Source organism: Manis javanica, chromosome 10, assembly GCF_040802235.1.
Source record: "Manis javanica isolate MJ-LG chromosome 10, MJ_LKY, whole genome shotgun sequence".
In the NCBI taxonomy this organism is placed as follows: Eukaryota; Metazoa; Chordata; class Mammalia; order Pholidota; family Manidae; genus Manis; species Manis javanica.
The window spans coordinates 109,194,987-109,211,906 of record NC_133165.1 but is presented as its reverse complement, the minus strand read 5'-3'; the positions used below and the strand labels follow the sequence as shown (position 1 = coordinate 109,211,906).

Here is a 16,920-nt window from a genome sequence, read left to right as displayed (position 1 = left end):
TTGATTTGAATTTTAGTACTTTTTCACTAATGTTCTTTCTCTGTTCCAGGATCCATTCCAGGATGCCACATTGGATTTAGTGTTTTTTTTAAGATAACACAGAGGTTGCCCTACAGGCTAGCAGTAGATAGGAAACAAATGTGGCTGCAGGGGTGTACCCAGAATAAAATCCTTAGATGGCTTGTGAGGCAGGGAACCCAGGGCGGGGTATGGGGGCAACACTTGGTCTTCCTGACCCATCTGGGCGCCATAACCTGCTTCCCACCAGTTCAGCTCGGCTTATGCAAAGCACAGAGGAAGGACGTCAGTGTTTGCTGGCTGGTTTTAATTACCGACTGGTAGACTGGCCGTGTGTTGGAGCAGGCCGCCCTCCTGGGGTGCCCCAGTTTGTCCTGAGTGACAGTCCAGGGTGGGGGACCAGTAGCTCTGCCCATTCCTCCCCTTGCCCGTTGCCTTGCATCTGGAAAGGGAGCAGTGGTGATAAACAGTAAGAACTGGGTGAACGTGGAGCCTATTGGGAGGACCCAGTGCCGCTCACGTCCTGAGTCTGGCAAGGCCAAGAGGAAGCACTGACCCCTCTGAGCCGCAGAACTCAAGGTTTGTCCCTGCAGACAGCAGCTGGGTGCCCGAAGAGCTTGGGGTCACCTGGCCTGGTTTTGATTCCAGGCTGAGTGATCCTAGGGAGTCAGCTGACTTGTTAGACTCCCTTGTCTCCCCATTGTGAAAATGGGTCTGGGCTCCGAGACTCAGGGTGCCTGGTCCCATGGGGCCGCCTCCAGCACAGGGCCTGGCTCGTGGGGGGCACTCCCTGCCCTCCCCTTTTATTTCCCCTTCCCCATCAGCTGCCCCCACCTCCCTTCCTGCTTCCTCCCCACCCCCATCTCTCCCATCTCTCCACACTCCGGGGTCCCACACCAGCCCCCACCTGGGGGAGCCTCCACATCATGCTCATTAAATCCCCTCTCTGGGAGTGCCCATCTCTCCAACACCACCTTTCAAGTGCTGGCTCAAATGCCACCTCGAAGCCTGGTCTCCCTGTGTAACTCTGAGGCCCCCTCCCTGCAGATCCCCGTGGCCCCATCACTTCCTACTTTATTTTACGGACACCCATAATGTGGTCATGTCTTCCCCAGGGACCGGCTGCATGTCTTGCATCCTGGACTCACCAGCACCAGACAGTGCCTGGCACATTAAATGCTTATTTTTTAGCATTGAGGTGAACTGAATGCTTGCAAGTCTCAAGTTCTTAGGGAACATCCTCTGGACTCATGGAAGCGAGTCTCCGGCCCAGAGAGTCCTCAGGTCTCTTGCTGGTGCCCTGGCCCAGCACCTGAGGGGCGCTGGCTGTTCTGGTAGACCGCATGCTCCGCCTCCTGCAAACGGCCCTAGGGGCAGCCGCTTGGGTAAGTTCCCCTTCCGCTTCCTCCTGCCTCCTGTCCCGCTGCTCCTCTGCTTCTCGGCGGGGCGCCTTGCCAGGCTCTCCACACCCCTGGCGCCCACAGAAGCACTCCTTGCCCCTGTGTGAGCTGTTACCGCCGCTCCCGACCCCAGACACCATGCAGGCCATCAAGTGTGTGGTGGTGGGAGATGGGTAGGTACCTGGCTGGACTTCCTCACATGCGCCATGGGGTAGCCCTGAGACCCTCCTGCCCAGGAGTCCCCAGCAGATATAGGGGTCCCTGGGAGAAGCGTTCCCCTCTTCTCCCAAGTGCTCCCAGGAGGCACCCCCTGACCCTGGCATCTGCCTGCTTGGAGGGTGCAGGGCTGTAGGTGGGAGTGCTTGGGGCAGGTCTCCAACTTCAGTTCTGTGGGTTCAGGTGGGGGGTGGGGAACCAAGAATCTGGCCTTTGTCCGGAGGCTGTCCTGAGCTGTAGTAACTGGCTTGTGCAGCTGTGTGTGTTTGGGCAAGTCGCAGAGCCTCTCTGAACCTCAGCTTGGCCATCTGGAAAGGGGCCACACCCTCAGGGTTGATGTGGGGTCGCCTGACATATTTTGAGTGGTTGTCCTACATGTAGTGTGTGCTCAATAAATGTTAGCCTCCTAGCCCCTCTCGTAGTCCCCTGCTCCCCTCACCTCCACCCCTTCTGGTTGGGGAGGGTATGTGTGGGGATGCGGATGAGGAGCAGAAGTGGGGAGGACGCCTGAGAGACACTGCTGGGGAGGGCAGGTGATCTTGGCTTTACTCGGGGGCAGCCTGGGCTGTGGGGCCTTCTCAGCTGTCCGATCTCAGCGACTTCAGATTGCCATGGCACCTGTGGGCCTCGGTTTCCTCATCTGTAAAATGACAGGGCCAGTATGTCAGTCTTCGTGCCTGCCAGCAGCAATGTCTTAGGGCTCAGTCCCCAGGAACATCCTGGGGTTCTCTGTGAGTCCAGCCCAGATACCCCAGTGTGTTCTAGCTGGGCAGAGTCCAACTCTCCTATTCTATAGAGGGGCAACCCGAGGCCTGGAGAGAGTCAGACCTTTCCTGGACGGGGCTCTGCTGGGCCTTGAAGGCCGGTTCACTGGGCAACTCCCAGCTGATTCCAGTGTACAGCCCTTATCTGCCCACCTGCCTGCCAGGCCTGTGCACTTCTGCTTTGCGTCTGATCTGAGGAGGGGAGGGCAGAAGCCGAGGGCGGCTTCCCAGTCATTCAAAGCCACCTTGGAGGCAGGCCCCAGGGAGGGCAGCAGCGGGGAGGAGAGGGCACCCAGCCTCCTCAGAACAGGAAGTGGATAAGCTGAGGGGAGCAGGGGAAGGCCCAGAGCTGCCCCTTTGTCCTCTCAGCTTCCTGCTGTGTTCCCCGCATCTCCCACCCAGCCCACCAGACTAAGGGGGAAGACGGTGCATGGCCATCACTCTACTTGGGCACTAACTGGGCCCTGGCCTTTGCCACATCCCTTCTATTTTATCCTCCCACCAACCCAAATATGGGGCCCATTTCATAGATGGGAAAACCGAAGCTCGGAGCAGTTGAGTTCTCTTGGACTCCAGAGCGCAGTGCTCCTAACTGCTGGGCTCCTGGTGAGGTGGGAGGGTGGGCTGGGGGGCAGCTTCCCTAATGTTTACCGGCTGCTCTGCTACACTGGGCGCTGTGCTAGGTTCTTTTTCGGGCTTCATCTAGTTAACTTCTGCCTATGAGGATGGGCTCATTCCTATTTTCTAGATGGGGGAACTGAGGCATAGGGGGCCCAAGGTTGTACCACTGGTAGGTGGTGGAGCTGGGATCTGAAGCCCGGGTGTGTGGTAGCAGAGCCCTGGTCAGGTGCCCTGGGGCCTTGTCTGTTTCAGGGAGTCTCCTGGGCACCCCTTGCCTTAACCCTCTGTCTCACATCAGTGTCTCCTGGGAAAGCTTGTTAAAAATACAGATTCCCAGTTCTACCCCACCCACATCCATAGATCAAAGTCTCAGGGTAGGACCCCAAAGTCTGTCCTTTAATAAACACCCCAGATGACTCTTAACGACTCTCAGGTTTGAGAACACTGACATGGGAAACTGAGGCCGAGAGGTGTGGGCCTGGGTCTTCCCTGAGGGCTGAGCTAGAGGACCAGACAGGTGCTTGGGGACCTCCCTGTGTCTCGGGCAGGGTCCATGACCGCTACCCTCTCTCACTTCCTGTCTTGCAGAGCCGTGGGCAAGACCTGCCTTCTCATCAGCTACACCACCAACGCATTCCCGGGAGAGTACATCCCCACCGTGTGAGTGCTTGGCAATGGGGAGACCGCGTGGTGAAGCCCACCCCCTTTGCAGGCCCTTCCTGCGCACTGGGCATGCTGGGCCTTGGGAGTCTCCGCCTGGTAGAGCTGTTTGCTGACCTGGTTGGGGGACAGCAGCCAATGCCCAGATGAGCTCTGAGCGCAAGTGGTGCGGGCTCCCAGGGCAGAGAGAGAGGGCGTCAGGGTGCGCTGGCGCCGGAGGGGAGCAGGTGGCCTTTAGGCTGGGCCTCCGCAGGAGGTGGGAAGTGGGGCTGGGTGGGGGGAGGGGGAGGAGACACCTAGGACCCCGTGTGGTGGGGCAGGGCAGTGCCACCTGGAGGCCTCCGGGGCCCCCGTTCTCCTGTTGGATGTGGAGGGAGGACTGTCAGTGAGTGCCTGTAGGAGTATGTGAGCAGCCCACCCGGAGGGGAGACGTGCGGAGGCAGCCACCCGGCCCTCAGCGGCCCCTTACTCACAGGACAACTTCCCAGCCCAGAAGCTCTGTATGCAAGGCTCCATGGGAGCTTCTCTCAATGCCCCCTTCCAGCTCACGGCCCCTCACTCTGCTTCATGCTCTGTCTGTGTCCATCCCTGCTGCCCACCAAATGCCTGGGCATGTCCCCCTCAGGGCCTTTGTGCAAACTGTTCCCTCCGTCCAGGCTGGCTCCAGTGCCCCCTCCTCAGGAAGCCCTCCTGAACCAGCCTACAGGGCTCTCTCACTCCCCAGTGACTTTATCTGAGCTTCCCTGTAACCATGAACCTCTGCAGTGCAGGGAGCCAGCCCACTTCTTTCCAGGTCACCTTCCTGTCTAAGCACAGTGGCTTATACACAGTGTAATCTACACAGCGTCTGGTGCACAATAGATATGTTTCGAATTGACTGGAGTTGAACTTCACTGAGAGGCTCTAGGAAGATGGATTGTAGCTACCTACCATTTATTGAGGGCCTACTGTGTGCTGGCCCTTGCATGAAATGTCACATGTGTGACCCCATGTACTTCTTGAGACAGATGGGTATTATACCCAGGACACCCAGCGGGGAAGCTGAGACTCACAGCAGCTAAGGGTCACTAGGTGGGCTGAACACAGCTAAGGGTCAACCTCTAGGGTCACTGGGTGGGCTGGGCTCCTGCTGCTATTTCTCCTAGGGACACTGACCAGTTACCTCAGGTACCCCGGGCAGGAGGAAGGCAGGCAGCCAGGACAGGACAGAGAAATCTGAGTAGGGAGCCTGGAAAACTTTTCTTCTGCCCCAGCTCAGTTCCATGACCCCACGTGGCCAGGTGCTAGTGCATGCCACTCCCTGCACTGCCTCTGTCTGCCCAGTCATCAGGCACCTTCTAGTGCGGGGAGGGGGCTGGCTGCAGACCTGAACAGGGAGGCTGGCACAAGATGAGGTAAGGTAGCTCTTGCAGAAGGCCATTGTCTGCAGGGATGTGCTGGCACTGCCTCTATTCCTGCCTCTGCCTGTCCCAGCTGGGCTGGAGGGCTCACTTATTAAAGGACCTCAGACCAATCACTTCCATTCTCTGAGCCTCAGTTTCCCTTTCTAGAAGAAGAGGAGGCTGGGAGGAAGAGCCCAAACTCATTGCCCAGGGTGCCTCCCCTATGAGAGATGGAAGATGTGATTTCTGGTGCAAGATGGCAGGACTAGGAGAGGCCAGAAGGGCTAGTGCTCTCAGCACTTGGAGGCCTCTGGCCCCGCTGGTCCCTGCAGGACTCAGGGCACTGGACAACCTTGCAGAAGGACAGACAGAATGGACCAGATAAGGTCCCTAGGACTCTGAGTAGGGTCAGAGACTAGGGCCTGCTTCATGGGGGTGCCATCTATGAAGTCACACTGAGACCCCAAGCTTAGAAAGGTCCTGCACTGGGCTTAATGCTTTATGATTCCTGTCTTAAAATTGTTTTTTTTTTTTTAAATTGAAGTACAGTTGATACAATATTATATTGGTTTCAAGTATACAATGTAGTGATTTGACAGTTATCTACCTTATTAATGCCAGTTAGTGTAGTTACTATCTTTCAACATAGAAAGATATAGTATTATTGACCATATTCTTTATGCTGTACTTTCATCCCCATGACAAATTTATATTACAATTGAGACTGTGAATTTTTAAACAAAGGACCTTGCATTTTCCTTTTGCCCCGGACCCTGCAGAGTATATGGCTGGTCCTGCCTGGCACCCTTCTTGGTCTTCCAATACAGAGTTGCTCAGCTCTGGACAAGCCCCCAGAGGGGCTTCTGCTGCATTGCCTGCACCCCTGTGACAGGCTCAAGTTACACTGAGCCCTCGCCAGTGGAGGGTGTGGTCAGGGAGACGAGCAGGCAGCCCGACATCCCTGGCACAGAGAGAAGGTCTGGAGAGCATCTGGGCTGGGGAAGGTGGGTTTGCTGGGGGCTGGGAGGCCCGTGCTGCTGACACAGGATCAGATAAGCTCCGGGAAAGCTGAGCTCAGCTTGCTTCTCAGAGCGGGGGGGTTAGCAGCTCAGGGTCCAGTTTCACAGATGGGGAGACTGCGGCCTGCTCTGTGGCTGGGCCTGGGCTGGGTGGTAGGATACAACGACCTGGCAGGAAGACCCTGCTCTTGTGTGTCTGTGATGGAGGGGGGTCTCTGTCTTCTGTTTCTCCTCCTTATAACTAGTCTCAAATGGAAGCCCAGGTGGGCTTTCAAAAGTGAAAATTAGATGGAGTCATACCCTGGCCTAAATCCCTCCCACAGCTCCTCTTCACACTTACAACCCATCTCTTATTCTGGCATGTAAATCCCTGAAGGAGGACCTCCCCGCAGCCCCCTCCCCTCCCGTGCACCCCTCACCTGGTCTGCCCGACTCCCAGGCTTCCCTGCAGATCCCAGACATCCCAGCCTCTGCACATCCCCTTCCCATCATTCAGTTCCCTGCTGAGGTAGCACCTTCCTGACCCCTGCTTCCCCTCAAGACCCCTCCACCCCCACTACCCTGCATGATGTCCTTCCCAGCCCTTCCCAGTCTGCCTTCCCTGCTGGGGTGGGAGCTCTGTGAGCCTAGCTCTCTGTTGTCTTACCAGCTTTTACAATAGAGCCAAGCCCATCGCTGGTGCTCCGTAGTGACTGGACTACTCTGGCGGGCAGGTGGGCAGCTCCAGGCTGCCCTGAGAAGGTGCTGGCATTCGGCCACCAGTTGGGGCCTCTACCTGGGAAGGACGAACACAGCTAAGTTAGATCGGATCAGCCAGTACTCTATTTTTACCTTCATTTGTGAGCTGGCAAATCAAGTGTGGAGTTCCCATAGATAGGGTAACATCCAGCCCTCCTGTCTGGAACCCACAAGGGACCCTGCCGGGCTTTCCGGCCTCCAGGCATGTCATTCCCTCCCTGTGGCTGCTGGTTAGAACCTCCCCGCCTTGGCCCGGCCTGGGACACCTCCCCGCCTCTCCCCATCTCCTCCAGTCCTCCTCCCCTCTCCTGCCTGCTCTGTAAGCTCCTCCCACTGCTGCTCACTGCACCCCTCAGCCCCCCAGCTTCCCTCTGACCCTCGTCCAAGGCTCCTCTATGCAGTGGCCCAGAGGAACCTTTTCTAGATGCACCTCTGATCACCTCACCTCCTGCTTGGTGAAGCCCCTCCGTGGCTCTAGGGACCAAGACCTGAATCCTAACAGTGACCCCTGCCCCGCCTGACCTGCTCAATGCTCCCTGGCCCCCAGGTCACCAGGTGCGCCCACACTAGGGTCTCTGGGTTCTTTGCATGTCCATCTTCCTTTCAGAGGGGTGGGCTTAGGTGGGGTCAGGTGGTGCCTGGGTGCTGAGCCCGCTGTCACCTACCTCCATGCCCCTCGTCCACTCCAACGCAGGGTCAGGGCTGGGCCTGCAGAATGCAGAAAGGGCCTCCACAGACTCTGGGTGAAAACACCCCAGCAGTGTGACCTCGGGCAGGCCACCCCAGTCTCTGGGTGCCAGTTTCCTCGTGTGTAACTGGTAGAATCCACTTCCGGGACCCACCGAAATGACCTAAGTATGAAGGGCCTGCAAGAGCGCTGGCTACCCCTGGATGCTCGACAAACGGGAGCCCCCTGCCCTCCCCACAGCTCAGGGGCAGCCCCCACGCCCCGGCCCAAACTCCACTGAGTCTCCAGCCATGAAATAGCAGTGATGCTTGCCACATGGCAGTTTCTGAATTAGGTAGCAGGATCCAGCCCAGGCTGTGCCACCACTGACTGTGACATCTTGGACAAGTCCCTTCCTGTCTGGGAGCCTCAGTTTCCTCATCTGGAAAATGAGAGTGAGGGTTGGCTGCCATGGTGGTGTAAGGGTGCTCTGGTCCTGGCTGCCTGTGGGTTTCTGAAGCAAGGGGGACACGGGGGAGGTGCAGCCATTGATGCAGCCCTGCAATGATCAGGCTCTGGCAGGTGGTCCTCTGGGGAGAGACCAGTCGAGGGGGAGTGTGTGTGTGAGGACATCAAAAATGAGATTGCTCAGCTTCCCAGCATCTCACCCTCGCGTGGCTTGATCCTCTAACGGCTCCAAGAAATAAGGCATTTCTCACAGTGAAGAAAGTGAGGCTCAGAGAAGTCAGGTTACTCCCCCAGGCTCACACAGCCAGCATGAGGCTTCACAAAGAAGTCTGTGTTCCCTCCCAATCCTGGGGGCTGTCCTGGGGTGGCTGTCCTGGATGAATCAGCCTTCCTGTGCCTCATTTGTCGACTCACTTGCTCACTAATGGGTGTCACAGAGGGAGAAGGGCTCCAGTTCTAGTCCGTGCTTATGAGATGGCTGGACTTGGAGAACTTTCTTGACATCTTGGGGCCTCAGTTTCCTCATCTGTCTAATGGGAGTGAATTGAGGTCCTTTTGCCTTGGGTCACATGGGACTTCATGATCTAGCTATGAAGGCCTCCAGCCCGCTGCTCAGCCCCCGAGCAGCTGCCTGCTGCAGCTACAGGTCCCAGGATCCAGCACTTCCCCATTGCCATGGCCCCTGAGACCCTAGGGGTGGCTCAGAGAAGACAGAAGCCTTTAGCTCAAGGAATCTTGGGAGTTTTTTTGGCACCAGAACTTCAGACTGGACACTAGAGGAGAGAGTACCCCTATACCCTAAGAGTGTACCGAAGGAGTGTTTCTGGCTGAAGCCAAAGACAATACAGGTGCTTCTTTCCCATCATGCCCAGTGGTGTCTGGACAGTGCCGTCTTCCTGAAATCCCATGGCAGTATGGCTGGTATCTAGAGTAGGTCCACAGAGCACCTAGTATGTGGGAACACTGTGTTGGCCTCAGGGTGCAGTGAGAAATAAGCCAGGCCTGGTGCCTGCTTTTTGGGGTGCTAAGTTCCCCAAAGATTACTGGGTTGGGGTCCTGGCTGGAGGTCAGGAAAGGCTTCCTGGAAGAAGTGACCTTGAGATGGAGCTGGAGCGGGTGAGTAAGAGTCAGCTGGCTCCGGGAGGCTGAGTAGGGAAGAGTGGGAAGTCAGGGGGGGTGCAGTTTGCAGGAACTTTCCAGGCAGGAGAGCAGGGCCATCTGAGGAACTGAGAGGCGACCAGGAACACTCCAGGGCTGAACAGGCAGTGTGCTAATTAAGTCAGGCTGCCGGTTTTGGGGGGCAGTGTCTTTCTCAGGACTGGTATCTTTGGAGTTTCTCTGAAGCATTAGGGCTTCTGCAGCCTGTCACTGAGCAGCATTCTCTGAGGGCTTCACGGAGAAGGTGGCATCCCAAGGGCTTCAGTTAAGTTTGGTTTAATGCTGTTCCACTTGCACTCACCGGGTGCCAGGCCTGAGACTGCAGAGGGAAAGTGGGCATGGGCCCTGCCCACGTGGAGCCCACAGCCCATGGCAGGACAGAGACACACTAACTCCCTGTTCAAGGTCAAGGCAAAGAGGTTGCCTGAGGGAGGGAATAATGACCTCTTTCCAGGCCGGGCCAGGAAAGGAGGTGGCCTGGAGGTTTTTCCACAGAGCAGGACTGCCTGGGCAGCGTTTTGAAGCATGACTAGGAGTCCAGGGTGAAAGGGGATAGAAGGGTACTCCAGAGAGAGGCACAGATGGCAGCAACAGCCCAGAGTATGAGCAGGCCATGGTCAGGGCAGGTGGGAATATCTGGACAAGGAGAGGTGGGGAAGGGCATTCGGGGAGGGGACATAGCCTGAGCAAGCGCAGTGAGCCAGGCAGTGTGAGCCTTGCCCAGGAAACAGTTTGGCTGGTATGTGAGGGAAGGACAAAGCAGAGAAGCTGGAAGAGCCTGAGGTCTCAGTGGGCCAGGTCAAGGGGACAAGGAGCAGGACCTGTGTGGGTGACCTCAGTGAGGAGAGACAAGGTTGTGGTCCCCATCCTTTAGAGGCGGTGGGGGAGGGCATCTGAGGAAGCAGAGCTGGGGCCCAGGGCAGTGAGCTGGCTGCCCAGTCAGATGGAACTGGCTTCTCACTGGGTCTGGCCACGGGCCGTGTCGCCACACTTGGCCTTGGGCAGGTCACGACACCTCTCTGATCCCAGTTTTCCTTCCCACAGCATGAGCAACCAGCACCTTCCTCTCAGGGGGGTGTGCAATGGGAAATATTGTTGGGTTGAAGTTTTTCAAACTCTGGACGTTTGTTGGGTGGCCCTGGAAGCCCCTCCGGTGCTGGCAGGGCCCTCAGCAGTGGCTGTTGGTGCTCACCCCAGCCCTCCAACCAGGGTCTCTGCCCCGTGTGCGGGGGCCTTTCCCAAGGGCTATGTGACGGACAGCTTCCAGGGCAGCTCTGGCATGTGCTGGAAGAGCAGCGAGTTAACACTCCATCTGCCAGTGGGAGATGGAGATGGTGGGCAACAGCCCGGCTCCCAGCCCCACCGGGGGATGCGCAGGAGCGCTCCAGGCCTTCCCCCGATGCCCACAACCCTGTAGCGCGTTCTCTACTGGCTGCTGGCCCTTCCTCATCTCTTCCCCACCCCCATCCCTTGGCCACCGGGGTCACTTCCTAAATAAGCCTCTGGTGCTCCCTTCTTGTCTCAGCTTTGCTCTTAGGTTGGGCATTCATTCAACAAACACTGGGTGACCGACCTCCGTGTACAGCATGGGAGGTGGGTAAAGTTTATTGTGATCAAGCCTTGGAGGGGTTGCTATGCAGCCTCTAAAAACTACCTCTCCAGAGGGTAGGTAAGGGCAGGAAAATGATTGAAACAATGTTTTCCTCTTTATTATTAACTGCATTAATTTTTTCAATGTAATGAATCAGTAACGAAGTAAATGAAAAGTCAGGTGCACAGTGCTGTGTGGGTCTGGTCCCTCCACAGCCCCTCTCTGGGTCCTGGCCTCTGCCACTGGTAACTCAGGGCTGGACAGGAGGGCCCTGGGCTCTGGGGATGGAGACTGACCCTTCTGTCTTGCCTGCTTCACACAGGTTTGACAACTATTCAGCCAATGTGATGGTGGACAGCAAGCCGGTGAACCTGGGGCTGTGGGACACTGCAGGACAGGAGGACTATGACCGCCTGCGGCCGCTCTCCTACCCACAGACGGTGCGCTGCCCCCAGCCCTCCTCTCGGCTGGGCTTCTGCTCTCCCTGCTCCCTCTGCCTGGGCTCCCCCTGGGCCAGCTGGGCCTGGGAACCCTGACCCTCTGGGCCCCTGGCACGCAAGGACACCCCACCGGCCCTGTGCCCTTCCATCACTCTCATGGCACCTGCCTGGCCTGCCCCTCCTCCTTATAGGCTCTGACACCACCGGGTGCCCCTGGGGAGGGGCAGGCAGGCCTTGGACAGGACCCCAGTGGGGAGCCCAGGACTCTGAGCCTTGGGGCTCTGGGGTAGGGGACAAGCCTACAGGGGGCTCTGTGGCTGCTAGGACCCCACAGCCTCTCCCTCCAGAGTGGCAAGGAAGGGGCTGGAGCTGGCAAGCAGACGGTGGGGTGGTGAGTACCCTGAGAGGGGTATGCGTTCTGGGGCTCCAGCTGCAGGCCCTTTAACTGTCAGCCTCACTCTCCCCCTCTGCGGAATGGGGGTTGTAGCAGCACTTACTGAAGGCTGTGGGGACTCAGCTCTCAGAACAGGCCCCGGCCTTTAGGGAGTGCTGGATAAACAAAGGGCAGCTTGGTGGTAGAGGCCGCCTCCTGCTCTGGCAGATCCTAAGCCGCCAGCGTGCCCTGGGCCGCTCCACCACTCAGGGAGCCCAGGATGCGCCCCGTAGATGCTGCCCAGGAGTGGGGTCCTGCCTCTCCTGGTGGGTGAGCCTACCTACTCTGTCCCCAGGACGTCTTCCTCATCTGCTTCTCCCTCGTCAGCCCGGCCTCCTATGAGAACGTCCGCGCCAAGGTGAGCTGGACTCAGTGGGACCCTGGGAGTCCAGGGTAGATGACCCTGGGCAGGGAGAGAGGGCAACTCTAGGCCTGCCCCGGGGGCCGCAGAGGGTGTGGGCGGAGAAGGCCCCCGGGGCAGGCCAGGGCCAGGGCACTCAGGGCTGAGACTTGGGTGGGGCCTCAGAGGGGGCCGGGAAAGTTCACTTACTTTGCGCCCTAACCTTGTTCCCTCTCCTCCCATGAAACTCATGCCTCTGCTTATACCACGTAACCTCTGCTCACCTCTTATCTCTGCACAAAATCTTGCCTCCTCTCTTCCTGCAAAACCTCACGTCTCTTCTTCTCACACCCTCATGTCTTGTTGCATTTGCTGCCCCCCTGCTCCCCACTCCCCTGCACGCCCTCTGGCCCCGCCCACCTGCCCAGTGGTTCCCTGAGGTGCGGCACCACTGCCCGAGCACTCCCATCATCCTGGTGGGCACCAAGCTTGACCTGCGAGATGACAAGGACACCATCGAGAGGCTGAAGGAAAAGAAGCTGGCGCCTATTACCTACCCGCAGGGCCTGGCACTGGCCAAGGAGATCGGTACAGGGCTCTGGCTGAGGGGGGAGCTGGCAGAGTTGGGGGCCCCCACTCAGTCTCATGGGGATTGCAAACATGGGTTCCAGGGCCAGGCTGTGTGGGTCACACCACAGCTGTGCCAGGTACAGCGGTGCGACCCTGCGTGAGTCTTTGTGCCTGTGGGGAGGACTAAGCGCATTATCACCCGTGAAGCTCCTAGGGCCGCCCCATACACAGGAGACACTCTGCATTCGTGTTAGTAGTAGTGGTAAAATCCGTGAGTAGATACGGAAATAAGTGTGTTTTGAGCAGACAGGAGCTGGGGTGGAGTGAGGTGTGCTGTGGTTGCTCTGACGATGAGCTTGGTTTTTCTGGGAAGGCTTCCTGGAGGCGGTGCTTCTGTACTGGGTTTGAGGGGTGACTTCCCTTCCTCCCCCTTCTTGCCTCCCTTTCCTCACCTGCTAGCTTCTCAGCCCAACTCCCCTGTGCCTCCTGATCACTGGGCCAGAGAAGCAAAGTGACTTCTCGAGGTGGCTAGGAGGTGGCAGAACTGGGACTGGGACACAGACAGCAGACCGGGTGGGGGGCTCCTCGAGGTGGCTCAGGGCTGCCTGCCCCAGGGAGGTGGTGACTGATGGGTTTGGCCTCTTCATGGTGCTGTGGCCTGCTGTCCCTGGTCGTCGCACCCTGCCTGCAGCCCCGGGATGGGGCGCTCGCCCGCTTGCCCAGGACCAGCAGCCAGGTTTGGTCACCATGAGCAGTGACCCAGTGGCTCAGGGCTGTACCTCACAGGGTCCGTGGGCCCAGGGGCTGGCCTCCGAAGGTGGAGCTGCCCCACCCCCTCCCTGCCCCAGCCCTACCCCTCTTCCTTCCGCCGGAACTGGGAGGGCCCTGGGGACTCACATCTCTGCACAGGAAGAGAAACCGCAGCCACCACCTCCGGCTTCCACAACTGGCCCAGTGACATGGCCACCTTCCCCGGGGTCCTCAGGCCGGCTCGTAAACCCCGGCCCTATGCCCCGTCCTGGGGGCTCTGGCTCCCAGGCCACTGGCCTTTCTTCACAAGTACCAGGGATGACACCCCTGCCTTCTCTGCTTTCAGACCAGTCTGTCCCCTGGACTCCTTCCGCCCAAGACGGACTGTTCAGCCTCCTTCTTTCCCTTTCCCTTTTAAGGCATGCGCTTTGGGACACCCAGAAGGGGCCCGGAAGCCTGGATTCAGGTCCTGGCTCGGCACTGGCTGTGTGACCTCCTGCTGTGGCTCCCCTTCTCTGGGCCTCAGCCTCTAGGCAGTCCCTCCTGGGGCCATCCCACGTGGGGGAAGGGCAGGGCTGCCCTTTGACCTTGCTTCAGATCAGCCCAGGCCCAAGGGGAGGCCTACGGGGCCTGGGGGGCCTGGGCGGCTGATGAAGAGGATGGCAGCTGCCTCCGCCCACCGGCCTGGGCGATCGCCGGGGTGTGGGGGCAGCTCTAGCCCTGCTGGTAATCACAGCGGACGTGGACTGAGCCCTTTCTGGGTGTTGGGCCTGTGCATATCCCCACTTTGTTCTCACAGCAACTACAAAGGAGGGGCTCTCATCACCTCCACTTTACAGACGAGGAAACCGAGGCTCAGCTCAGGGAGGAAAAGTCACTGACCCAAGGCCACCCAGGCAGGATACGGCTGAGTTCAGATTCGAGCCTGGGCTGCCTGGCTCCCTCAGTCATGAAGATCGGGGGCGTCTGCTGCCCTCTGGCCTGCCTCCGCCCCTCTCTGCAGCTCTTCTCCCACCCCTGGCTCCGCGTGACCAGCCATCACATGTCAGCCTGCTCTGGACAGATGGCAGACTGAGGCTCAGAGAGGGGGCTGGCCAGTGGCCTAGGGGAGATCAGGGGTGGAGCTGAGGGGAACCCAGGCCCCCAGCTCAGGACCCTTGCTCTGGACACCACTGAGCTAAGAAAAGCAAGAGGGCACGGGTGCCAGGAAGGAGGCAGCTGGTGGCTGTGGAAGAAGTGAACTCTGGCTATGGTCCCTGGCAGGGAGGCGGTGGTCAGATGCCCAGTGACACCCTTCTAGGCACAGAGGGTTTCGGTGATGAGACTCTTGGACCAAACTCAGGGTCTTGTTCTGGCCAGCCAAGCCCTGGAACCATTGCCTGCACCCCCAGGCCTTTCTTGCTGTCTGTGCCCTGGGCTCCAGCACAGGGAGAAGGCCGTCCCCTCAGGGGAGAAGGAGGAGCTCTCCAATTCCCGGCTCTCTCTCGGGGGGGCCCCAGCTGCCCCTCCGTGGAGGAGAAACACCCAGCATGTGACTTTGGACGAAGTGACTTTGCCTCTAGGAGCCCCAGTTTCCTCATCTGTAAGGTGGGGTGCTGCTAAGGAACAGTCAGGTGACACTGAAAGGTCCTGAAGAATGGGCCAGAAGTGTGTCAGCCTCCTGGAGGAAGCCTGGAGGCAGGGGTGTGGTTACTTTTTAGAAGAAACTGAGGCCCAGATTCAGTCACTCTAGCGTGAGCCCTTTCTTCCAGGAAAGTATCAAAAATCCTGCCTGCCTTCTGCAAATGAAGGGCTTATGTGTCTAAGACACAGACCACTCTAGTGGGTCTTCACCTCTCCTTTGAATTCAAGCTCTCTATTTTGTGCATGTGGAAACTTAGGCCCAGAGAGGTAAATACCCTGCTCTGAGTGACACAGCTCAGGTGGCCCCCACAGCCTAGCACTGTTGTTTGGCTTGGGAGGGGTTTCTGCCCAGGGCCCTCCCCTGACGTAGACCTCTTTTCTCTTGTGCCTTGCCCTAGATTCGGTGAAATACCTGGAGTGTTCAGCGCTCACCCAGCGAGGCCTGAAAACCGTCTTTGATGAGGCGATCCGGGCCGTCCTGTGCCCCCAGCCCACGCGGCCGCAGAAGCGCCCCTGCATCCTCCTCTAGGGGTGAGAGCCTGGCCCTTCTGCACAGCCTCCCCCACCACACACATGGTGCGGTGGGGCCTTGGGCTCCACTGGGAGCAGCACGGAGGCCAGGACCAGACAGGGACTATCAAAGTGGCCTCAGCTCCCCTTTCTGCCTGAGCCAGTCCAGCTCGGTGGAGCCCAGTTCCTAGAGAGAAGGTCCAAGATATCAGAAAACACCAGGTGGCCTGAGTTAGGGGGTGGGTGTCCCTGAGCTCCCATTCTGCCATCCCTGCAAGAGGGTGGGGAGGACCGGATGGAAAGATGCCTTGGCCCCAGTCCCCTAGGAAGGCCCACCCCTAACACGCACATGCAGGGGTGGGGGCAGGGCAGACTGGGCCAGGGCACCTGGGGCAGAAGAGGGATCTGTGTGGGTTGGAGGCAGCCTGCAGGGCTTCCTGGAGAGGTGAGACAAGGACAGAGGGACTTGGTGTGGCAGCAGAGCAGGGAGGGCAGCCCTGGTGGGAGGGCCAACCTGGGGCCAAAGCCGGGAGGGGGGAAGGAGCCATGAGCCAGGAAAGCCGCCAGCGAGCCGTACATTCTGCTTGTCCCCAGATTCTCACCGCTGGCTTGTCTCCCTTCCAGGTGGCATCCAGCCCACTCAGTCAGATGGTCTGACCGCCCAGGGCCCCCACCCAAAGCCCAGTGGTATCCTGGCTGGCCACACTGTCTCCTTCCTGTGGCGTTTCTTAGCAGATGGCTGCAGAGCTTGGTCGACCATCTTCTCTGTGCTGGACGTCCTCTGGGGCCTGAAGGGTGTGAAGTTGCAGGTGCTGCATCCCAACCCCCTCATGTTCCTGCCTTCCCAGGAGCCAGAGGGGAGCCCCAGGACCCAATAAGCCACCCCTGCATTACTGTGGTCAGTGCCAGCTGCCACATCTGGCAGCCTCTACCCGTGTAGTCCAGCCCACCCAACGCCTGCATCCCCTCTGAACGTTTCAGGCCAGATGGCTGCGGCCCACCCCTCGTATTCTTCCAGGGATGGGTCATGCTCCCTCCTGCTGCAGGCTCCTGCAATACCGATGGCCCTGCTTGTCAGACAGCCTCCTTGTATTAGCTAAAATGAGTGTCTCAGAAGTTTGCTTCTCTTGTCTTCATTCTCCTTTTGGGGACAAGATAAAACAGATCAAATTCCCTAAATGTCCCTGACAATACAGGAGTCCCCTAATTCCCAGACAACAAAATGCTTTGGGTTTCTACTTTCTACTCTTCAAGAGCTCCCAGTTATCCTCTCTGCCCCCAGAAGTCCTGAAGTTCTGAGGCAGGACCCTCCAGCTCACTGGCTTCCTGGTATCAGTCAATCAAAAACCTGCATCATGCTGAATCCTGCCATCTCTTAAGTCTTTCTGTTCCACTCACAGGATCCTGAGCTGCATTTGCCCATGAGAGTCTTAAAGCTTTCAGACCCTACCAGTCAGAACTTTGGCTATTGCAAATAGAAAACCCAATTCAACCTGCTTAAAGAGAAAATAAATTTATTGATTCAAGTTTGGAAATATTACGACTTCAGGTG

The 16,920-nt window shown here is 58.3% G+C and overlaps 1 protein-coding gene and 1 long non-coding RNA gene across 3 annotated transcripts; one reads left to right on the top strand and one right to left on the bottom strand.

Annotated features, from left to right (window-relative positions):
- The first annotated feature begins 1,414 nt into the window (after nucleotides 1-1,414).
- RAC2 (Rac family small GTPase 2) lies at nucleotides 1,415-16,903 on the top strand. 2 transcript variants are annotated; one of them, XM_017653044.3, is made up of 7 exons: nucleotides 1,419-1,591; nucleotides 3,608-3,679; nucleotides 11,025-11,142; nucleotides 11,871-11,933; nucleotides 12,344-12,503; nucleotides 15,257-15,389; nucleotides 15,993-16,903. In XM_017653044.3, exons 1-6 carry the CDS (start codon nucleotides 1,557-1,559, stop codon nucleotides 15,385-15,387), a joined length of 579 nt encoding a protein of 192 aa, XP_017508533.1. In that variant the 5' UTR covers nucleotides 1,419-1,556; the 3' UTR covers nucleotides 15,388-15,389; nucleotides 15,993-16,903. The 2 variants fall into 2 exon arrangements, with proteins under 2 accessions (XP_036862919.1, XP_017508533.1); XM_037007024.2 differs by lacking the exon at nucleotides 15,993-16,903 and having other exon boundaries at nucleotides 1,415-1,591; nucleotides 12,344-12,515; nucleotides 15,262-15,389.
- On the bottom strand, nucleotides 1,602-15,250 carry LOC118970300 (uncharacterized). The gene is made up of 3 exons (XR_005058189.2): nucleotides 13,383-15,250; nucleotides 6,727-6,855; nucleotides 1,602-2,274 (listed from the first exon to the last, which is right to left on the bottom strand). It is a non-coding gene; the product is annotated as an uncharacterized lncRNA (long non-coding RNA).
- Nucleotides 16,904-16,920: the final 17 nt, after the last annotated feature.